Consider the following 24706-nt stretch of genomic DNA (forward strand, 5'->3'; position numbering starts at 1 on the left):
GAAATAAAGAACCATTTAGAAGGAATTATTTTTCTAGATTGTAAGCTCTCTGAGCAGGGACTGTCTTTTTTATGTTTGTTGTACAGCGCTGCGTATGCCTTGTAGCGCTATAGAAATGTTAATTAGTAGTAATAGTAGTAGAATTCAAGAACCGGCCTCTCGGAATCTCTGCTCTCCCCAGCTTGCAGACACAAATGGTTATTAAGGAAAGCACAGGCTTGCTGACTATACACCTCCCACCTTTTGGCCCAACACACTGGCTGAGAACCACTGCATTAGACTTTTGGTGCAATTATTAATATTATTATGTCTTCTGAGCAGTAAGTGCTTCCTTCTGGTTTCCAGTTTATGGCTTGCCTTGGTGTGAACTGTACGTCCATTCTTTGTAGGTGCCTCAAACCATCTAAGTCACCGTTGCTGGTGGCTGTTTCGTCATCTTTCTTATCGCTTCGGTTTTAACCTTTATCTGGCCACTTGACATGCAGGAGTCTTCCTTAAGCTGCACGAATCAGAACTGTCTTGTGTGTTTAGAGAGTTGTCGAGAAGGACAGTTTCTATTATTTCAAATGTTTTTATTGAATTTTCAATAATACATCAATCAATCAGAAAGAACCCCCCCCCCCCCCCAAAAAAAAACAACATGTACTATACTACAATACAATGGTATACATTAAGCTGAGTACAAACATTGGTCAACAGCTAAGCCATAGGTAATAGAAAGAGATCCAAAGTTTTCCACTTCTGAGGACCAGTAGTAGGTCCAGGTATAAAGCGTATTGATATTTGCTCATATTTTTGTACAATATACTTTCGTAGAAAAGGCTCCTGAAACCCAGAAATCCTCTGTAAGGACAGTTTCTACTGCTGCTACAAGACACCATCAACCCAGTCCCGAAACATGACATCCTGATATTTAGGAGCGATCTAAATGCCCCAGTTGGAAAAGATAACAGTGCCTGGGAAAGGACAATGGGACAGGCAGGGCTTAAGAATGCAAAATAAGAATGGTGAATGATTTGTTCAGCTGTGTCACCTGTATAGCATTTCATTGGTGGCGCAAAGTTCTCGTATAAAGACATTTTAGTACAATAGTCCAACAAAATACATTCAAATGCAGAATGCCAAATAAGTGACTGATCTTGCCATGTGGGTCAAAGGGATCACTTCTGTCCCAACCCCAGTGCAAACCTTCACATCACCAAGCGCAACTGGTGTAAATTTAGGTGGCAGCTTTTTGGGGAGGGGCTATCTATAAACTAGAGGCAACGCATGCAGATGACACCGGCTACACGTACTAGAGCAGGGAATGTTTATCCACTCCTACCCTAGTTGAGATCATATTCAAGCACCTTTCCGACCTCGTCTGCAACTTTCTTAAATGAATCCCCTTATTTTCTTACTGCTGTTACTCTGTGTTATCTATCTATAAGACATAAGCATTGCTATACTGGGTCAGACCAAAGGCCCATCTAGCCCAGCACCCTGTCTCCGACAGTGGCCCATCCAGGTTACAATCACCCGACAAGATCCACGGAGCAAAGCATTTTGTACTGCTTGTCCCAGGAATAGTGGAATTTTCCCTATGTCCATTTAATAAAATTCTGTGGCCTTTTCCTTCAGGAAGCCGTCCAAACTTTTCTTAAACTCTACTAAGCTAACCGCCTTAACCACATTCTCCGGCAACGAATTCCAGAGTCGAATTACGTGCTGAGTAAAGAAACCATTTCTCTTATTTGTTTTAAAATTACTGCACTCCATCTTCATCGCATGCCCCCTTGTCCTAGTATTTTTGGAAAGTGTAAACAGATGCTCCACATCTATCTTTTCCACTCCACTCATTATTTTATAGACCTTTATCATATCACCCCTCAGCCGCCTTTTCTCCAAGCTGAAGAGCCCCAGCCGCTTTAGCCTTTCCTTATAGGAAAGTCGTCCCATCCCTATCTTTGCTTAGACCCTATGCTATCAATTAAAATGTTTTATTGTGTATTGCGTTGACGTAAGTAGTATACTATGCTATACTTTGTATTGCTGTTTGGATATTTCTACTGCTGTAATTGTCTATTGCTTATGTTTGACTTATTCTTGCTGTACACCTTGAGGGGGTCTTTTACAAAGGCATTTGTAGTGCTCACTAATGATTAGCGTGTGCTAAACGCTGGAGATGCCCCTAGGAATATATACGCTGATCTGATAGATCCTACTATGATGCCTTGACTCAATTGACCTTATGAATATCAAGTTGAATTTGATGAAGCAGAGCATAAATTGAATTTTTTGACTGTGAGCTCCCTTCAATAGTAATAATATTTGGTGCATACTGTTCATAGGAATATATGGGCATTTCTAGCGATTAGTGCGCACATATTTAACGCATGCACTAAAACTCGCTAGCACTCCTTTGTAAAAGGGCCCCTGAGTGAATTCCTTCAAGAAGGCGGCAAATAAATCCTAATAAATAAATCAATAAAATAAATAAGGGCCTTTTCTGCCTTTATAAAATGCTCAACAACCCCTGGATTCGTCACGGGCAGCATATGGCAGTATGTGTGAAGATGTGTTCATGCCTTGCATCTCTATACAGTGTAATAAGTGATCAGAAATGCTGCAGGAAGGCAATGTTTTGTTTCCAGCCAAGCCAGGTTCTGTGTTCAAGTGTTGCGGTGATTTTTACACCTTGGCAAACAAATACGTTATGTGGGAACAGAAGTACCTGTGTGCTTTGTGCCCTACTGGTTCTGTGGCTGGGATTATGGGCATATATTTTATGGTTTTGGCCATAATTGGAGCAGAGGAGTAGCCTAACGGTTAGCGCAGCAGCCTTTGATCCAGGGGAACTGGCTTCGATTCCCACTGCAGCTCCTTGTGACTCTGGCCAAGTCACTTAACCCTCCATTGCCCCTGGTACAAAATAAGTACCTGAATATATGTAAAACACTTTGAATGTAGTTGCAAAAACTTCAGAAAGACGGTATATCGTCCCATTTCCCTTTCCCTTATGACATCACAATATCAGAAGTGAGCCAAGTATCGGGCAGTCAAGCCATTGTGACATCACTGATGAGGTTGGCTCTTATTGGTGGAATGAGTGGAGGAGTAGCCTAGTGGTTAGTGCAGTGGACTTTGATCCTGGGGATCTGGGTTCAGTTCCCACTGCAGCTTCCTGTAACTCTGTGCAAGTCACTTAACCCTCCATTGCCCCTGGTACAAAATAAGTACCTGAATATATGTAAAACACTTTGAATATAGTTGCAAAAACCTCAGAAAGGTGGTATATCAAGTCCCATTTCCCTTTTCCTTATGTGACATCACAATATCAGAAGTGAGCCAAGTATCGGGCAATCAAGCCACTGTGACATCACTGATGAGGTTGGCTCTTATTGGTGGAATGACTGGAGGAGTAGCCTAGTGGTTAGTGCAGCAGACTTTGATCCAGGGGAACTGGCTTTGATTCCCACTACAGCTCCTTGTGAGTCTGTGCAAGTCACTTAACCCTCCATTGTCCCAGGTACAAATAAGTAGCTGTATATACTATGTAAACCACTTTGAATGTAGTTGCAAAAACCACAGAAAGACAGTATATCAAGTCCATTTCCCTATTTGAGATTCTACATGGAATGTTGCGACTATTTGAGATTCTTCATGGAATGTTGCTAGTGGAGGAGTAGCCTAGTGGTTAGTGCAGTGGAACATGGAATAGTAACATAGTAGATGACGGCAGAAAAAGACCTGCACGGTCCATCCAGTCTGCCCAACAAGATAAACTCATATGTGCTACTTTTTGTGTATACCTTACCTTGATTTGTATCTGTCATTTTCAGGGCACAGACCGTATAAGTCTGCCCAGCACTATCCCTGCCTCCCAACCACTGGCTCTGGCACAGACCGTATAAGTCTGCCCAGCAATATCCCCGCCTCCCACCACCGGCTCTGCCACCTAATCTCAGCTAAGCTTCTGAGGATTCATTCCCTCGGAACAGGATTCCTTGCTACTATTTGAGATTCTACATGGACTGTTGCTAGTGGTGGAGTAGCCTAGTGGTTAGTGCAGCGGACTTTGATCCTGGGGAACTGGGTTCAGTTCCCACTGCAGCTTCCTGTAACTCTGGGCAAGTCACTTAACCCTCCATTACCCCAGGTACAAATAAGTACCTGTACATAATATGTAAATTTGATTGTAACTACAGAAAGGCAGAAGATCAAATCTCTTTCCCTTCTCCTCCTAATTTTGTTAACAGGGTGCCTAGGCTGGAAAGGCACATAGGTGAATATGCTATGCCTGGTTCATAGAGGAAACACATCCCTTTATGTACCTTTTATAAAATTATCCCGGGGAAAGTAGATGCACATATTCATGTGTGCTCCGAGGCAGCTAGAATTGGGTGCGTGGATGTGCCATTATGGGTTGACATTGAGAGCCATTTATCTAGACAATGCTGCTGAATTTTTCCTCAGCACTATCCAGATTGTGCAGGGATGGTGCTTGGACAGAAGGAGGGTGAAGCTGGCAACTACTTGGAGAGTGATGGTATTCAGACCACTATCCAGATATTACTGCTGTCTGGATAGTACTGGCACTCACTGCCCCCCCCCCCCCTGTATATTTGTGCCCCTCTGTATCGGGATTGTGGTGATGTTTTATTTGACCTCCACAGCCAGCAGGTAAACCAATGGTGGCTGTTATTTTTTAAGTTAGTCCCCAGTGCCAGTCCCATTCCTGCTCTGTGTATTCTCCCTCACCCTTATCACTTGAAACTTGGTGCTGTGGTTCTGTTCCTCCTTTATAAGAGCCCACTGGAGCTCATAGACACTGTTCTATTTGTTCAGATCCAGTACAGAATTAGCCCCATAAAGCAGCCAGTGAGTCTGTGTGCAAGTTACATCAATTTTCTAAGCAAAACAACAATCTTAAGACAACCAGCCTGACCCCCCCTTCTGTCCAGATAAAGTTACTGTAAATGCACACAAAACACATACTTATAAATGTACCCATATATCAAGCAGGCAGTGTTATAAAAGCCCATTTCCACCTGCAGAAATGCTTTTGAAAATTGTGGATCGTTTACTCTCCCAACCCAACCTCGCTTCCCAAAATGTCCACCATTCAGTGGGTAAAACACAGCTACCAAAACAAGGTTGTTGTTTTTTTTTCATGGGGCAATTTTCACTCCCTCTGATCTAATCATCTAACTCCTTCTTCTGAAAATTGCTCTAGGTGTGACTTGCATTGCATTTTAGGGAGACTTTACATATCTTGAAAAGAAAAGAAAAGACCCTGTACATCAGAGCTTCCCAAACTGTGTACCAGGACCCACATCTGGGGTCATGACCTAGATGGGCTCTCCCTAAGTGCATCATTATTCTACACCTCTTGGGGGGGGGGGGGTCACACAGTTTTATTTGGCCATGATCATGGATTCACGGCCACAAAAAGATTGACAAGCACTGCTGTACATTAAGGATTAGCAAAGAGCTGGCTGCAGTTTGGGAAGTGAATGTGCTTCTATTTCAGAGTGAATATGTTTTCTGCATGCTGGGAAGCCTGAAGACAAGCTTATTTACGGAACGAGAGGCAGGGCTGGCCAAGAATTAATACGCTCACTTACAAGCTGGTCCATTAATGAGCAGCACTCTTTGGTCCATCAGCATTTGCAGAATCTGCAGCACACTGCTTCTTGCATGCATGTGGATTCTTCCCCCTCCCCCTCACATTTTCCATGAACGACTGACCTTAAGTCATCTTCTGGAAAGAGGGGGGGGGGGGCTTTTCCTTGCACAGCTGGTACCAGGTTTTATTGACTCTTTGCTCATCAGCGTCAGGATGATTCCTGTGGTGGCTCCTCTGCTTGGCATCCTCTTTCCTCTGCCTTTACCCCTGAAGATTGGCTTCGCTTCAACGCTATGCTCTGGATTCAGTAAATGGTGCTGAAAAATCATCACTCCAGTGCTATTCTGTAAAGGCTGCTCTGGAATGAGGGCCCTTTATAAAAAAAATGCTGCCTAACTGGGATTCGCATGCGCAATTTGGGGTTTGAGGACTTTAAATCCCACTGCGCAAGTTGGACGCAGATCCCCGGAATTCGTGCATCTTTTGTGAATGCCTCTGGACCCGTCTGTGCCCCTCCCATGGCCCCCTTTTGCCTTGTGAGAGGAATTGGGTTCAGATCTCTACAGAAATCACGCGCAGACAGATCTGCACGCAAATGCAAATTAGTACCAATTAACGTCAGTAATGTTTGTTAACAGCTAATTATTGATTGTTAATGACTCATTCTCTGATTTATTTGTGCACAACTTTGGGCGCATTTCTAGAATCCAGGGGTATATGAGCGTATTGCAACTCTCTCTGTGGGAAGGGGGAAGGAGCACAGAAGTGAAGGAAGAGGCTGGATGTGGGTTTAAGGGTCAAGTACATGGAGACCACGTAATACCTTCCTTTCTCCTTTTCTGGGATGCTGAAGCCGCCAAAAGGAATCTGTAAGAAAAAATCCTAACATAAGAGTAGTCATACTGGGTCAAACCAATGATCTATCTTGCCCAGTATCCTGTTTTCCAAATAGTGGCCAAGCCAGGTCACAAGTACCTGGCAGAAACCCAAATCGTGGCAACATTCCATGTAGAACCCCAAAGAATAGCAAGATTCTGGAATCCTAAAGAGTGACAAGATTCCATGCAGAATCTCTAAGAGTAGTAACATTCCATGTAGAACCCCAAAGAATAGCAAAATTCTGGAATCCTAAAGAGTGACAAGATTCCATGCAGAATCTCAAAGAGTAGCAACATTCCATGTAGAACCCCAAAGAACAGCAAAATTCTGGAATCCAAAAGAGTGACAAGATTCCATGCAGAATCTCTAAGAGTAGCAACATTCCATGTAGAACCCCAAAGAACAGCAAAATTCTGGAATCCAAAAGAGTGACAAGATTCCATGCAGAATCTCTAAGAGTAGCAACATTCCATGTAGAACCCCAAAGAATAGCAAGATTCTGGAATCCTAAAGAGTGAACCCCAAAGAATAGCAAGATTCTGGAATCCTAAAGAGTGACAAAATTCCATGCAGAATCTGAAAGAGTAGTGACATTCCATGTGGAACCCCAAACAATAGCAAGATTCTGGAATCCTAAAGAGTGACAAGATTCCATGCAGAATCTCTAAGAGTAGCAACATTCCATGTAGAACCCCAAAGAATAGCAAAATTCTGGAATCCAAAAGAGTGACAAGATTCCATGCAGAATCTCTAAGAGTAGCAACATTCCATGTAGAACCCCAAAGAATAGCAAAATTCTGGAATCCTAAAGACTGATAAACTTCTGTGCAGAATCTCAAAGAGTAGCAACATTCCATGGAGAACCCCAAAGAATAGCAAAATTCTGGAATCCAAAAGAGTGACAAGATTCCATGCAGAATCTCAAAGAGTAGCAACATTCCATGTAGAACCCCAAAGAACAGCAAGATTCTGGAATCCTAAAGAGTGACAAGATTCCATGCAGAATCTGAAAGAGTAGTGACATTCCATGTGGAACCCCAAACAATAGCAAGATTCTGGAATCCTAAGGAAAGCACGTAAGGGAATCCTTAAAAGAAATGATTGCTTATGGCTCTGTGCATGAGACGCTCCAAGGTCAACAATTCCCCCAGGTTAAAACTGTCATGTTTTGTGAGGAAATAAAACAAATTCCTTCTGCTGGCACTGTACTTTCTTAATATCTGTATTCTCTTGGCAGCGGTGAGTCTGGTAAAATGACTAATAAGAGTCAATCTGCTGTTCTGTGTTTTCGATTCTTGGGTATGTTTGGCAGGGCAGTGTCTCCTCTTGGCCAATGTGAAGAGAAAATGACTTCCCCTTACCTTCGCCTTCCAAATGTACAGTCTGAACAGTTTGGCTCGTCTTAAATTGTGCTTCTGTCATCTGATACAGTATATTTCAAAGGAAATACACAGAGGTATTTGGGGCAGCATTTTTCTATTGCTGCAGGATGTCGGCAGCTCTGTATGGTGCTACGTGTTCAGGTAATTCAATATAGTGGCCGCTAACATTGATGCGCTGATTACATATGCAAATGTTTAGAATATGTATGCGTGTAAATGCCGAAAGTCCACCTAAGCCCTAATCTGCATATCTTGCACAGTGCATATTTTAAGGGAGTCATAGACATAGGCGGAGGCTGGGTGGGACTTCCTTAATCTAATCTAAGCATTTGTTGTCCGCTTAACCAATCATACGGCTCAAGGGACTTATAGAATTAGTATAAATTACATGGGTACCTCCAGGACTTACACCAAATGTATAGCTGGTATTAGAGCTGAAGCCTAAAATATAGGTGTACATGTAGCCGATTAGGTTAGTGTTCTGGAAAGGAATATCCCCAAAATGTCGCCACCCCAAAGGGCTGAGCACATAGGCGGGTACCTGAGACTTATTGACTTATAAGTGCCTTCACTCTACCGCTCCCCAGCACCTCTCCACTCTTGTCTCTCCCTACGCCCCCTCTCGAGTACTCCGTTCTGTGGATAAATCTCTCTTGTCTGTCCCCTTCACCTTTACTGCTAACTCCAGACTCCGTTCCTGTTACCTCGCAGTACCTCACACCTGGAATAGACTTCCCGAGCCTGTACGTCTAGTCCCGTCTCTTGCCGTTTTCAAATCCAGGCTAAAAGCCCACCTCTTTAACTCTGTTTTTTACTCCTAACCACTACTCACTTGCCTGTACCCGTCTATCCCCTCCTCTTTAATTCCCCTACCTCTTACTTGTTCTGTCTGTTTACCTGTCCTATTTAGATTGTAAGCTCTTTGAGCAGGGACTGTCTTTTTGTGTATGGTGTACAGCGCTGTGTATGCCTTGTAGCGCTATAGAAGTGATAAGTAGTAATGTAGAAGCCTGCCCTTGCAGATCAGCAACGCGGCCGCGCAGGCTTCTGTTTCTGTGAGTCTGCGCGTGCAGGACGTCAGACTCACAGAAACAGAAGCCTGTGCGGCCGCAATGCTGATCTGCAAGGGCAGGCTTCTAGATGGAATGTTGCTAGTGGAGGAGTAGCCTAGTGGTTAGTGCAGTGGAACATGGGATGTTGTTACTATTTGAGATTCTGGAATGTTGCTACTATTTGAGATTCTACATGGAATGTTGCTACTATTGGAGATTCTGTTGCTACTATTTGAGATTCTACATGGAATGTTGCTATTCCACTAGCAACATTCCATTTTTAGTTTGCGAGCTCTTTGAGCAGGGACTGTCTTTTCATGTATGGTGTACAGCGCTGCGTATGCCTTGTAGCGCTATAGAAGTGATAAGTGGGAGTAGTAGTAGTAATGTAGAGTAAGTCTATATGTTACACATGTATTCAAGAGTCACACTTAATGTGCTAAGCAATGTCAGCACATATGCAACAGAACGGCGTCTAGCACTCGTGCGTATAATTGTCAATTAGTGGCGCCAGTCACGCACCTAGATACTGTTCTGTAAAACATGCACAATTGACACCAGTTTAGAGAAAGTGACTTGCCCCAATTACACTGGCAGAACAACTCTGAACAAAGGTGGTTAGCTTAGCAGAGTTTAAAAAAGGTTTGGCTGGCTTCCTAAAGGAAATTGGACTTGGGGAAAATCCACTATTTCTGGGATAAGCAGCATAAAATATTTTGTTCTTTTTTGGGATCTTTCCAGACATTTGTGACCTGGATTGGCCACTGTTGGAAACAGGATGCTGGGCTTGATGGACCTTTGGTCTGTCCCAGTATGGCAACACTTATGTACTTATGTAATCGAAAGAAACGCTGGCGCCAAATACCAAACCTGTGACCTCGTTGCTTTTATAAGAACCTCCAGTTTACAGACAAAATGTGCTCATTTACCCAGACTCACTCCTGATTGCCAAGAATTATTAGTGCAGAGAGCTGAACTGTGGCTCTTTTGCAAGTATGTTCCGGAACCATTTTTAAAGCCCCTGACTCGGGTGAAGAGTAATTTAGCGGAGTAGACCTGGCAGGGCTGTAAATTCTTCTGTATTCTCCTGCTAAAAGTTCCACAGTGCACAGACTTTTAGCTAGGTTAAAAAAAAAAAAACATGTCTCAGCCCTGGACTTCGCTTTCAGTTCCGCTCTATTTTCAAATGCTCAGGTGCAGGGGACACGGTGCCCTTAGCTTAGTGCTCTCACTTATCAAAGTGCATGCATAAAAATATACGTGACTTCTGCCACCATGAGCTTGACCTATGTAAGCTCTTTGAGGAAGGGACTCTGTAATCAGATGAATTTAAGCAGAATAGAGGGGCCAAGTGATCTTTATCTGCAGTTATCTACATCGGAAGCAACGTTCAACCAGCCTGCTTATCTTTATGCCACATATTTAACTGTCCCATAAGTTTAAGTCTTATCTTCCGCCTTGACCGATACACTCATATCACCCCTCTCCTCAAGTCACTTCACTGGCTTCCGATCAGATACCGAATACAGTTCAAGCTTCTCCTACTCACCTACAAATGCACTCGATCTGCAGCCCCTCCTTACCTCTCTACCCTCATCTCCCCTTACGTCCCTACCCGTAACCTCCACTCTCAAGACAAATCCCTCCTCTCAGTACCCTTCTCCACCACCGCCAACTCTAGGCTTCGCCCTTTCTGCCTCGCCTCACCCCACGCTTGGAACAAACTCCCTGAGCCCATATGCCGGGCCCCCTCCCTGCCCATCTTCAAATCATTGCTCAAAGCCCACCTCTTCAATGTCGCCTTCGGCACCTAATCACTTCATCTCTTCTCAGGAAATCTCATCTACCCCAACTTGACATTTCGTCCTTTAGATTGTAAGCTCTTCTGAGCAGGGACCGTCCTTATTCGTTGAATTGTACAGCGCTGCGTAACCCTAGTAGCGCTCTAGAAATGTTAAGTAGTAGTAGTAGTAGTAGTATTACATATAGCAGTGATTTAACCAGAGCTGAGATTGTGATGTCATAATGCCTCATTCCACCAATGTCTAAGAGCCAACCTCATCAGTGATGTCACAATGGCTCGACTGTCCTATACTTGGCCCACTTCCCCCCTTAGTGTGAAGAGTTTCAGTCTCTGGTATCCAGAGCTGAGATTGTGATGTCATAATGCCTCATTCCACCAATGCCTAAGAGCCAACCTCATCAGTGATGTCACAATGGCTCGACTGTCCTATACTTGGCCCACTTCCCCCCTTAGTGTGAAGAGTTTCAGTCTCTGGTATCCAGAGCTGAGATTGTGATGTCATAATGCCTCATTCCACCAATGCCTAAGAGCCAACCTCATCAGTGATGTCACAATGGCTCGACTGTCCTATACTTGGCCCACTTCCCCCCTTAGTGTGAAGAGTTTCAGTCTCTGGTATCCAGAGCTGAGATTGTGATGTCATAATGCCTCATTCCACCAATGTCTAAGAGCCAACCTCATCAGTGATGTCACAATGGCTCGACTGTCCTATACTTGGCCCACTTCCCCCCTTAGTGTGAAGAGTTTCAGTCTCTGGTATCCAGAGCTGAGATTGTGATGTCATAATGCCTCATTCCACCAATGCCTAAGAGCCAACCTCATCAGTGATGTCACAATGGCTCGACTGTCCTATACTTGGCCCACTTCCCCCCTTAGTGTGAAGAGTTTCAGTCTCTGGTATCCAGAGCTGAGATTGTGATGTCATAATGCCTCATTCCACCAATGCCTAAGAGCCAACCTCATCAGTGATGTCACAATGGCTCGACTGTCCTATACTTGGCCCACTTCCCCCCTTAGTGTGAAGAGTTTCAGTCTCTGGTATCCAGAGCTGAGATTGTGATGTCATAATGCCTCATTCCACCAATGCCTAAGAGCCAACCTCATCAGTGATGTCACAATGGCTTGATTGTCCTATATTTGTCTCACTCTTATCTATTAGATTGTAAGCTCTTTGAGCAGGGACTGTCTCTCTTTGTTAAATTGTACAGCACTGCGTAACCCTAGTAGCGCTCTAGAAATGTTAAGTAGTAGTAGTAAGTAGAACCACACTCAGAGACCGCGCAAGCAATTTTTGTTCCTGAAACCTGCTGTTTTGCGGTAGGCGGCACATTCTATCTAAGATTTCCTTGCAAATGTATCGTTAGGTACAATATGGTTAAATATGTGTTCATGGAACCTTCCCATTTAACATCTTTTGTTTCCTGTTTTTTTTTCCTAGGTGTAATTGCCTTTAAATTGGTTTCCTTAAATTCCTCCTAATTTAGCGACCTTGGAATCCAAATATAAAGTGGACTTGAGTGTTATTATATATGCTATAAATACATTATTCTTTATTAATTTGTTTGTTATAACACTTTTCCGGGTCAAGTGTTTATCCTTGAATTGTATGATTTAAAAGCATAAAAAAAAGTAAAACCATTGAATGTACAGATCTAAATTTCAGTGGATAAGTTAGCTGTTTAACTCGAGACTGGTATTTTTGCACTCCTACTTAAATGGCTAAATTTAATACCAGATAGCAGCTGAAAATTGCTACTAACCAATTAAGGGTAAGGGTCATGCATTTGCTATGCTACAACCAAAGGAGTTTTACATGTTACAATCTAAGCTTTTGTACCTGGGACAATGGAGGGTTAAGTGACTTGACCAAAGTGACAAGGTGCTACAGTGGGATTGGAACCCAGTTCCGTAGTTTCTTAGACCACTGCACAAACCTTTAGGGGGCTCCTACAACCCCTTTCGGCTTCTAACTGGATAATGTTTAATAGGACATCAAGCTTTTCTAGTCAAAGGCTACCAGGCTGCAATTTTAAAAATGAAAGTATTTTAGGCATTTAACTCTGAAGTTAACCACAGAAACACAGTGATTTTCATTCTCCTTTAGAACACTGTTTACAGGTAGTTATAGAAATGGAAGCACAAATATTCGTACAACACAATTTACACTTCTGTTACATAAGAAGCAGTGGTACAAGTGGGAGTCTCACCCATGAACTTATAAACACACGCTACGTCAAGATATACACATATTTACAGAACAGCATTTAGGGGGAGCTTGAGCCCCTACGTCTTGCCCCATCCTTGACCATCTTTAAATCTAGATTGAAAGCCCACCTCTTTAACATTGCTTTTGACTTGTAACCACTCGCCCCCCACCTGCCCTCCTCTCCTCTTTCCTCTACACATTAATTGATTTACTTGCTTTATTTTTTGTCTATTAGATTGTAAGCTCTTTGAGCAGGGACTGTCTTTCTTCTATGTTTGTGCAGCGCTGCATACGCTTTGTAGCGCTATAAAATGCTAAATAGTAGTAGTAGTAGTAGTAGTAGTAGGGGAACCTGGACCATTATTCTAATCATTTTCACCTCTATTTGGTGCAGAAATGTTAAAACTCACTTTATAGGCTTGCTCACTAATTGTCACAGTGTCCATTCTAGGTTACACTCTGGGCAGGCTTTTCTCTGGGATGAACTCTTGCTTTTTTCTTCTACAGGTTCCACAGGACGAGTGGGGCGGATACCCGGGGTCAGGAAAGGAAGGGGAAATACCCTGCCGGAGGATGCGCAGCGGCAGCTATATCAAAGCCATGGGGGACGACGACAGCGGAGACTCAGACACCAGCGTCAAGATCTCATCCAAAGGAGCCTCCCGCCGAGACGGCTACCGCCGGTCCTCCAGCGTGGACCAGCCCCACACTAAGTAAGGGATTGACCTGTCTGTCCAACTGTGTGAATCTCTCTGGCTGCAGTATCTCTTCTATTTCTCTGCTTAATCTGTTTTCCTCTCTCTCATTGGGTTTTTCTGTCTCTGGTTTTATAGCTGGTGTAGTTTTTTTTAAATAATTTGAACAGGTGCACAGTGGAGGAGTGGCCTAGTGGTTAGAGTGGTGGACTTTGGTCCTGGGGAACTGAGTTTGATTCCCACTTCAGGCACAGGCAGCTCCTTGTGAGTCTGGGCAAGTCACTTAACCCTCCATTGCCCCATGTAAGCCGCATTGAGCCTGCCATGAGTGGGAAAGCGCAGGGTACAAATGTAACAAAAATAAAATAGATACTATTGCAGATTCTACATGGAATGTTGCTACTATTGGAGATTCTACATGGAATGTTGCTATTCCACTAGCAACATTCCATGTAGAAGGCTGCGCAGGCTTCTGTTTCTGTGAGTCTGACGTCCTGCACGTACGTGCAGGACGTCAGACTCACAGAAGCAGAAGCCTGTGCGGCCACATTGGTGATCTGCAAGGGCCGACTTCTACATGGAATGTTGCTAGTGGAATAGCAACATTCCATGTAGAATCTCAAATAGTAGCAACAGTGGAGGAGTGGCCTAGTGGTTAGGGTGGTGGACTTTGGTCCTGGGGAACTGGGTTAGATTCCCACTTCAGGCACAGGCAGCTCCTTGTGACTCTGGGCAAGTCACTTAACCCTCCATTGCCCCATGTAAGCCACATTGAGCCTGCCATGAGTGGGAAAGCACGGGGTACAAATGTAACAAAAAATAAAAATATTCCCATTTAATGCATCTATTCACACAAATTATCAAAGGCAGATGACCCAAACTGTTTGCTTTTCATGCACTTCATGACAGGGGTGGACTGTCTGTTTGGGCAACCGGGCAGTGCCCGAGGGCCCAGAGGCTCTGCCCGGTTGCCCCACTGCCACACACAACAGCCCCCACGGGGGCCCTGCTGCTCTAGTGGCTGCTGCCGCTATTCTCCTTGGTTGCACCGCTGTGTTTACAAAATGGCTGCCCAGACTCCCGCGGTAGCCTTGCGAGAGGCGAGACTACTGTGGGAAGTCTCGGCAGCCATTTTGTAAACACGACTCTGTGCTGGGCAGAGTAGAAGCAGCGGGTGGGCAGGAAAGAGGGGGATTTATTTCCTGCCCCCGTTCAAACCACTGCTACTAGACCACCAGGGCCCTTCAAGGTGGGAGGGGGGGACAGTGGCAACACGGTGGGAGGAGGCATTATGGCAGGGGCGGGGGCACTGGTGATGGTAGTAGCAGCATGGGGGGGGGGTGTGCGGCAGCAGCAGCAACATGGTGGGGGGGGGGCAGAGCACTCTGTCCGCCCCTGCTTCATGAGAGGCTGAGTACTTTGAGTCTGCAATGTGTACGGGTAGACGAGTAGGACAAAACAGTGCCTAGATCAAGCTATTTACCCTCTCGAGCTCTTTTTTGATACAGACAAAGCTCTACACAATCTGCAACCCCTATATTTCAGAAGGAAATGTTCAGTCAGGCCATTTTACCCAGGAGAAGAGCTTTTGCGCTAACATAGTTTGAAAATTATCCCCTATCCCGAAAAAGTTTGCATCAAATTACTACTACTACTACTATTTAGCATTTCTATAGCGCTACAAGGCGTACGCAGTGCTGCACAAACATAGAAGAAAGACAGTCCCTGCTCAAAGAGCTATGTAATAAAAGTGAGCCAAGTATAGGACAATCAAGCCATTGTGACATCACTGATGAGGTTGGCTCTTATTGGTGGCTGAGGCATTATGACATCACAATATTAGCTCTGGTTACAAGAGACTACTACTACTACTATTTAGCATTTCTATAGCGCTACAAGCAGTGTTGCCAGGTGGGCGGTTTTACCGCCCAATTGGGTGGTTTTCCGCGACCCGCCGCGGGAAATTTTTGCCCGTGGCGGGTTGCGGTTTTTTGGGCTTCCGGGCGGTTTTTTGTGCGGCTTTTTCGGCCGCGGGGGGTGGGGTTAGTGACGTTTTTGGGCGGGGTTAGTGACGTAGGAGGCGGGGCCGATGACGTGGGAGGCGGGGCCGGTGATGGGGAGGCGGGGCCGGTGACTGCGGGGGCGGGGTTAATGACGGCGGGGGCGGGGGTGATGACGTGGGGGTGGGGGTGTCAGGGGTGGGGTTTGAGTTTGGGCGGGTTTTGGGCGGGTTTTGTGCTGCATTGGGTGGGAAAAAAATTTTCCACCTGGCAACACTGGCTACAAGGCGTACGCAGTGCTGCACAAACATAGAAGAAAGACAGTCCCTGCTCAAAGAGCTTACAATCAAATAGATCAGAGAACATTGATAGGAAAGCACAAAGAGGAAGCAATGGATTTAGAGGGCCTGAGTCATGAAAGGCTTTATTGCTACTGACACAGAACTGGAGAATCGACCACACTTAATGGAAGTCGCTCGCATTTTTGTTCAGGACAGTGGTCAAAGGACAAAATGGATTGTTTTCAGGAGGCTTATCAATCTTTTTCTCTCAAAATGTCTGGGGGTTGTTTTATTGTAATGATTACGTAAAGTATTGTCATATTTGCCTTATTATTTCCTCTGATTATTATTCCGATCTGCTGAGACTTTGAAAATATTGGCAGAATACAAATGGCTTTAAATAATAAATTGGAGTCCGTATTTAGCAGGATGGCAAATGCAGAGAAACTGAATGGCTCGGGGCCAGTCCTACCATTCAGTGACTGGTTTTCACACACAAACCCTGGTTCCTGCCCCTCCTGACTTAGGCAAATTAGGCCCTGCAATCTGTCTGCATCCCCCAAGGGCCACCTCCCCCTCCCCCCATGTGGCTACTTTATGCTAATTTTCAGCATACTGAAAATACCTGCGTTACTGTAAAGAGATAACTTAGCATTTAAAGTTATTCTGCTGTCTGTACTTTCAGACCATCTACGGGACCATCTGCCTCAACAAACCTTCTGTTCTTCTCAAAGTGTCTGATTCAGCCGCTTCCTTTTAAGCATTGTTAGACTGAGTTCTCTGTTATGCCGGATCTTTCTAGGGGATACACTACCAATTGAATTGGGTGTCTGCCTTTTCGGAAAGCCTTGAAAACTTGGCTTTTTAAGTAGCGCCATGGATTGGATTTTTGATGAGAATAATTCTGTTTAATCATTGTTTCATTATGTTTCTCTCTTTTATATATATTAATATTGTAATGCTGTTATTGTTCATTTTGAAAACTGCTTAAAAATTTTGGTTGCGTTAAGGGGTATAAAGTTGATAAATCAAATCGAATCAGGTGGAAAGCAGCTGAAGTTTGCTGTTTTCAGAATAACCTTTAGTTCTTCCCCCCCCCCCCCCACCCCTCCCAAGTGCCCAAATTCTGTCTAATGTGCAACTGTTAATTTTGGCTAAATAGGACCTGAGTTTTCTAACACGATGTCCGTGTGAAAAGTCCAGCGAGGCATCTGCTTTTTTCCAAAGTGACACAGGTGCCATTGGACCTTTGCAAAATTGACTCCCAGAACCAGAGGCGTAGCTACGTGGGGCCATGGGGGCATGGGCCCCCATAGATTTGGACCTGGCCCCCCCGCCGCCAACCTCTTTGACCCCACCTCCCTCCGCCAACCCTCCCCTGCCACCACCGCTGTCGGGTACCTTTGCTGGTGGGGGTTTTTTGTCTATTAGATTGTAAGCTCTTTGAGCAGGGACTGTCTTTCTTCTATGTTGGTGCAGCGCTGCGTATGCCTTGTAGCGCTATAGAAATGCTAAATAGTAGTAGTAGTAGTCTCTTGTAACCAGAGCTAATATTGTGATGTCATAATGCCTCAGTCCACCAATAAGAGCCAACCTCATCAGTGATGTCACAATGGCTTGATTGTCCTATACTTGGCTCACTTTTATTACATAGCTCTTTGAGCAGGGACTGTCTTTCTTCTATGTTTGTGCAGCGCTGCGTACGCCTTGTAGCGCTATAAAAATGCTAAATAGTAGTAGTAGTAGTAGTAGGGTCCCCAACCCCCGCCAGCAGAGGTCCTCTTCTCCGGCATAGCCGCGTTGCTGATCTGCAAGGGCCTCAGATTCAATATAGAACTTTAGATTATCAGCCCATTAGGGACGGTGCAAAGTACCTGTAACAGAAAATGTAAACCACATAGTCGCCTCTTGCTGAAAATAAATAAATTTACGATTAGGTGACCTCTGCCAGAATGAGGGGGTTACCTGTGTACCTGTGTATGTTATAAAGTATGTATGTCAGTCATAACAGTTCCCCTGCTCGCTCAGACTCCATCACCTGGAGTGGCTGCATGTGGCCACATATCAATACATTCATGGTATCTTGTCCCTAAACATGGACATAGCACTGTGCAATTTAAGCAAATGCCTTTTCCACATGCACAGTGGCTTATGGAGCCGTATAAGCGTTGGTTATTTTTCAGACAAAGCACTTATGGGCCACCAGCAGCGGCCGACCGCTTAACTGCTTTTCAATATTGGGTGCTCAAATATGTATTCTGCCTTTGTGTTGTCTCTTCTAATGCATTCAGATATTCCTGGAAGTAAAGAGATTTGCTTGTTTTGAAAATAATTTCTTGGGTTACATTTCTCCTCAGGTTTTCCTGTAAGCGCTATTCAGATTCACATATCTGTAACTGTCCCAGCTGCTGCACTCCACCCAAAATCCATCCTCGGGGACCAGGCTACAGACACCCCCTGGCCTCCAGTCAGGTACGTCTCCATCTGCAGACCCCCCCTCCCACTGCTTCTATGGGCTGCTCCTAAGAATCCATCCCAGAGCACAGTTTCCCAGTGCATGAACTGTAATGCATAAGCTGCCATCACTGCAGGAGATATCCAGTAACCCTGCCCCTCTTCCTGCAGTAGACAAGGGCTGATCCTTCCTCAATTCCTTTACACATCCTCCTTTTTGCTTAATTTTCAACTGCTCTGATGCCCAGAAATCTTGTCCCACCCTATCTGCCACCCTGCGCTCTCTCTAAGGCCCAGATGCATTAAAGACATTGGTAATTCCCGTTCCCTACCGATTCCATAGCGAATCAGTAGGGAACGGGAATGCAGCAACGATAGGGAATGCAAATGAGCTACTCTTTGTAGCTCACTTGCATTCTCTAGTCCTTCGGTACCTGAGTCGGAGAATCGGGACGTCCCTTTAGATTAGGCTCCTCTTCCTGGTCTCTTCAGCCAATCAAAGCGGGCTTAGCTGGCTGTTGTCAGCGAAACGCGCTCTGATTGGCTGAAGAGACCAGGAAGAGGAGCCTAATCTAAAGGGACGTCCCGATTCTCCGGCAACCAGGAAAACATAAAAGTTTTGCTGTGGAGGGGCGGCGAAGACAAAATAGAAGGGGGGAAAAAACACCAGCGCCGGCAGAGCTAAAAAAAAAAGACGTCTCTCAGAAGCGCAGGGAGAGTACGTCCTTAAAGGACGCCCCTCACATGCGCTCCCTGCTTTTTTTTTTTTCTTTTTTACCTTTTTTGGGGGCCCTTTTCCTTTCCGATTCCCTCACAGGAGCCCTAACAAGAGGTCAGACATCTCGTTAGGGTTCCTACGGGAAGGGAATCGGAAAAACGGTAGTGCAGCTCATTATAATAGCTTTTCAATCATTTGCATTCCGTTTTCGTTGCCTGCTACCGTGGCAGGGAAAATGCCCTTAGTGCATGCCCGGGGTGAACTACTTGCGTTTTAAACTGGCTGGAACCAGTTTAAAACGCAAGTTGTGGGCTCGTTAGGTTTTGTGCATCTGGGCCTAAATCCTTCTGGCTGCAGTTTAAATATTCAGCTGACCACTGAGGGACAGTATAACTGTGAAGCCCATTTACACTTTCAGTAGTTCTCCCTGAAGGTCCCAGGCACAAAGGCAAGCACATGCTCCCTGTCTCAGGAGCAGGAATGAAGTTGCTTTGCTCATTACTCGTAAAGAATGACTTTGCTGAGATGTTTACCGCAAGCTGCTATAACTTGCCAGGTTTTAATTGCTGCTCAGCTTAGACAGCTGGAAAGGTATTCTCTGGCCAAGCATCTACTGAGAGAGAGGGAGAGAGAGAGAGAGAGAGAGAGAGAGAGGGAGAGAGAGTGTGTGTGTGGGACTTCTGTAATTCTCACCTCCAACATTCTGTATCCCAGACAATTAGATGTGGCCCCTCCCCGGATCTGGTCTCTTACTTCCTTTCTAGTGCATTTTCCTGCTAAATGTCACTGTTTCCTAATTTACATTATTAACTTAGAATTTGAAGTAATTTGACTGGCTGGAATGGAAATGGCACATATTATCCCCCCAACCCTTCCGACCTTCCCTTCTATTTCAGAATGTTAAGAGCGTGTCCATTATTAAGACTATTATAACTCCTCCCCTGTAGAACAGTGGCAATCCATCACCCCCCCTCCCCCACCCAGAGCCAACAGGAGTAAATGGGCCAGTTTGCAAAATGATGCTGCCCATATGTAGAGATGAGGTGGGTCTGACTGGAAGCCCCTTGATGCCATATGCTGTCCTTAAATAACGACTGGAGTGGGAAGCAACCCCACGATTACAGCAAAGGCTGACCATGAGGGAACTAGGGTTCAAATCCCATCATAGCTCCTGGTGATCTCGGGCAAGTCAGTTTGCCCTCCATTGCCTCAGTTGCAAACTCAGGTCCCCTTTTACTAAGGCGTGCTCACATTTTTAGCACACGCTAAAATTGTAGGCATGCTAAACATTAAGAGACGCCCATAGGGAATGTATTGGCGTCTTTAATGTTTAGCGCGCTTATAATTTTAGTGCGCCTTAGTAAAAGGGGGCCTTAAATTGTAAAACATTTGGGGACAGAACAATTCTAGGGCTGCATTTTGATTAAAATTTTTAATTATGATTAATTACACAATTAAAGGTATTTATTTCCCACTGCAGCTCCTTGTGACTCTGAGCAAGTCACTTAATCCTCCATTGCCTCAGGCACAAAATAAGTACCTGTATATATGTAAACCGCTTTGAATGTAGTTGCAAAATACCACAGAAAGGCGGTATATCAAATCATACCCCCTTTCCTTTCCTAAAGGGCTGGTACTCTCCCTTCCTCAGAAGCTTCCCCTCTGGCCTGTTCCGCCTTCTCTGACATCACTTCCTGTTTCTGCATGGGTGGGACAGGTCAGAGGGAAAGCTTTGGACCAGACCACATGCAGTGTATGTGCAACTCTGCCACTGATGTGGACTTAGAGAAGGCCACCTTTAAGGTGGACCGGCATGGGGGTGGGGGGGAAGATGCTAGATCATGTCGAAGATAGGGGTTGGGAGTGGAAGAGAGCAGAAGAGATGATTGGAGATGCTGCAACATGATAAACTTTTTTTTAAAATTGCAATTAATAATTAATACATTAATCACAGAGTTAACTGCGACGAACTGGGCTGGCAGCCCTAAATATTCCTACTGCACCTGAATGTAACTTGCCTTAAGAAATTATAAAAAGGTGTGAATCTCAAAAAGAGAGAAAATAAAATAAATCTGGGCCCCCATCTGCTTCTCTATTTGAGGATCAGCACTTTGGATTGTTTGCCTCTTGTTCCCTAATAACATTCCAAAACAGCGCCGTTCCTAGCCTGCTCGCCACCCAGGGCATCACCCCTCCCTTTCCGAAGCACATCACTCCCCTCTGACAGTCACCCCCCCCCTGAAGCGCATCACCAGACCTTTCCTCCCAGTAAGGGGGTGTGCGGAGCAGGCGTGCGGCTCTCGGCTCGGGCCGGTCCCCTGCCCCGGAACAGGAAGTAACGTTAGAGGGGGCAGGGGACCAGCAGAGCCGACAGCCGCACGCCTGCTCCGCACACCCCCTTACTGCCTGTATCGGGGGCGGACCGCCCTACCCTTGGTACGCTACTGTCCCAAAGTCTGCTGTTTCCTGTCTGCCTCTGCAAAAGCTTCCATTCCTATTCTTGCCAAACTCTGCAAAGGGCAGCAGAATTCTCTCTCTCTCTCTCTCTGCAGACTCTGGCAGCTAAGTACAGACATTCTCGGTGCAGGAAAGGAATGACAAGCGAAGGAAACACGAGCACCTTCTTCACATCACTGCTCTCCAGCGCTGCTGATTGCCTCATAATTATTCATATTTGGCAATCAAGGAGGTGATTTAGAAGGTGTACATATTTAAAAAGCCATTTAGATATGTAAATCAGCATTCAAGTGGCACTTTGAGAACAGATTCTACATCTCCAAATATGCCGTGGCTTGCAAGATTTAGAGGTGTGGTTTGGGTGGACATCACCCATATACATTGGAGCCGACTCTGTGGGTGCTGTGGGTGCTTGAGCACCCCCAATATTGAGAAAATTCCTTGTATGTGACCAATGAGGGATCATTTCCATTGGGCTTAGCACCCCCAATAATTTTGAAAAGTTGGCTCCTATGCCCATATATGTTTATGAAAATACGCATGTATCTCCAAAAACATCCATGCTGGCGTTTACCCCTGCTCTGAGTCCTGTTTAACTGTGAACTGACTCCTTGATTGGTCCTGGGCTTGGGAAGAGAGCTTGAGTGGGCAAATGGACTTGATGATCAGGGGTTGAAATCTGCCTGAAAATGCCCAAAATTCAAGTTTTGGAGCAATTTTATAACCTCTTCCACATAGACATGTAGGTAGCGTCTGCTTCAGTGGGCCCTGTTTACGTGTAGAAAGGTCCGAGAGCGTCAGGGTGGTCCAGGCACAGGGCAAACCTGGAACTTATGCAGGGCATCGACAATGTTCAGCACTGGTGGCCTGCAGACAGTATAAAATCAGTCCTATCTTAGCCTGGTTGGGCATTGAATATTGACTGGTACCCACATAAGCGATGCCAGTGCCCAGACATGGCCTGCATTGAATATCTGGATCTAACCTGAGCTGCCATGGGATGAGCTTTTTCTGTGCCCTTTTCGAAAAGGCTTTGAACATTCCATCTTGCACCTCCCTTTCCAGACCTCTACAGTCTAAGCAAAATTAGGTTTCTAGACTAAAGGGAGGAACTTTCTCCCTTCTCTCTCCCTGTCTCATCCAGTCTGCACCTTGTCCATCCCAAATTGAGACCTTGGCCATGACCTTTTCTTAGAGTCTAATTATACAGTGATGGCACCTGTTCCCGTTTGAATCCAGTTTTTCTTTGAAGTTGTTTAGTTTTCCATAATTTCAGGCTCCCCCCTTGACAGTTTATCCTATATTGCTGCTGTTGGAAGGGCCATGGCACATTGTTGGACGATGCACTCGTGTACTGATAACACTCAGAAGTTCCCAAGATCCTCCTCCATTGGCCGTGCTTGGCTTGCTCACATCGCTGTCTCCAAAGTGGGTCTATTGCTGGTCTTACCCTGTGGCTTTTGGCATTGCAGATCATCGATGACCTGAACCATCAGTTTGAGTCGGTGTTTGGGGAGGTGGAGTCGCAGGCCGTGGAGGCCCTTGACCTCCCCGGCTGCTTCCGAATGCGCAGTCACAGCTACCTCCGAGCCATTCAGGCGGGCTGCTCCCAGGATGACGACTGCATCTCGGTCTTCTCCATGTCAGCTCCTCCGCTACCTTCTCTGCCTGGCAGCATTCTGAAACCCAGCACCTGTGAGTAGACGACAACCAAACGTGAAAGAAGCAGTTGCACTTTCTGGGGTTTAATAATCCAAGGAGGCCTCTGTTTTACTAAGAGTGGTGGTGGTGGGGGTCGGGCAATTTTATAAGTAGCTCAAGCATCTTACGCACAGAGTATCAGTTAGAAAACGTCAGGACAGTTTCTGTGAATTGGTACCTCAAGTGAGGCACCAGTTCTATGGTTATGCCTGTGACTGGCACCACAAATTGGCATTTATACATTTAGCATGTAAGTTCAAGGGGGGGGGGGGGGTGCACAAGTGGCAGAGACTGCCTGGGACATGGGCGTGTCTCCGAGTTATCCACATAGATGACTGTAAGCTGTGCTCACTTCTGGGCACAATTAGGTGCCAACAGTTACTATGCTACTCACTTGGTCTAACCGTTGGCACCTAACTTTAGGCAGCTAATATCAACTTATTTTCTGTCATGGAATCTCGGTGCCCAGATGCCTCCTTTTAACTGGTGCTGGGTACATGGCATTGAGGTGCTACACCTTGGCGCCCTGGTACAGAATTGTCACCATGGACATATATGTACTTATAACTCGTTGCTATGTGCTTATAACTCATTGCTGGAGAATGTGGTGGCAGCGGCTGGCCTTACGGAGTTTAAGGGGGTGTTTGGACAAATTCCTGAAGGAAAAGTCTATTGAACATTATTAATATTTTTTGGGGGGGAGGGGGGTTGCCAGGTTCTTGAAGCTTGGATTGGCCGCTGTCAGAGACAAGATGCGGGGCTTGATGAACCCTTGGTCTTTTCCCAGTATGGCGGTGCTTATGTGCTTATGTACCATGGAGCCTAACTTTATGCAGTATGGCATGTGGGTATTCTTGGGGTGGGACTGGCACCAGTTTCTCCTAGAAAACGCAGAGTAACTTTGTGCAGTATCTTTTCAGAGTATGGACACCGTGTAACCTTCATAAAATAGACACCTGTGTATCCTCCTGCTTAGCTGCTCCGTTACAAAGTAACCCCTGCCCGAGGCCCACCCTCAGCTTTGCCTCTCATTCTCTCTGTGTTCTTTCTCCGTTCTGCTGGAGATCAACTCACGCAGGCTATTTCCATCCTTTCTATCCAGAGAAGTGCAACCAGAGTATATTTTCTTTTCTTTCTGTCTATCCCACAATATTCTACTCCTGTTGGTCTACTATTCAATCTTTGCTTATCTCCCTCTTCAGTTTCTAAGATCTGATCTTGTTTTTTAGTTTATAATCTCCCTGGATGTCCATCACACACACATGTATAGTTTCTCTCTCTATAGGCCAAGCTGAAAAGGACTTTTTCTTATTTGCGTAATTTTGTAATTGAATAAGGCCACATAACACAGCGTGGTGATAATATTCACTAAGTACATGGGTACTTGGGTACCTGTCTAACTTTTGGGGGCCTTTTTCTAGGGTGCATGAAGCAGTAGCAGGGTAATTGTAGAATACTGATACCTATAT

The 24706-nt window shown here is 45.3% G+C and overlaps 1 protein-coding gene across 1 annotated transcript in view; it reads left to right on the plus strand.

Moving 5' to 3' along the window:
• Positions 1 to 24706, plus strand: part of DLGAP3 (DLG associated protein 3) — an 87159-nt gene that overhangs the window by 15212 nt on the left and 47241 nt on the right. Inside the window, exons 2-4 of the mRNA XM_030218462.1 lie at positions 13439 to 13644; positions 18313 to 18379; positions 23009 to 23231. Of these exons, the coding sequence (XP_030074322.1) occupies positions 13439 to 13644; positions 18313 to 18379; positions 23009 to 23231 (496 nt within the window). The remainder of the gene's footprint in view (positions 1 to 13438; positions 13645 to 18312; positions 18380 to 23008; positions 23232 to 24706) is intronic.

The sequence above is a fragment of the Microcaecilia unicolor genome, chromosome 11 (assembly GCF_901765095.1).
Source record: "Microcaecilia unicolor chromosome 11, aMicUni1.1, whole genome shotgun sequence".
NCBI classification, from domain to species: domain Eukaryota; kingdom Metazoa; phylum Chordata; class Amphibia; order Gymnophiona; family Siphonopidae; genus Microcaecilia; species Microcaecilia unicolor.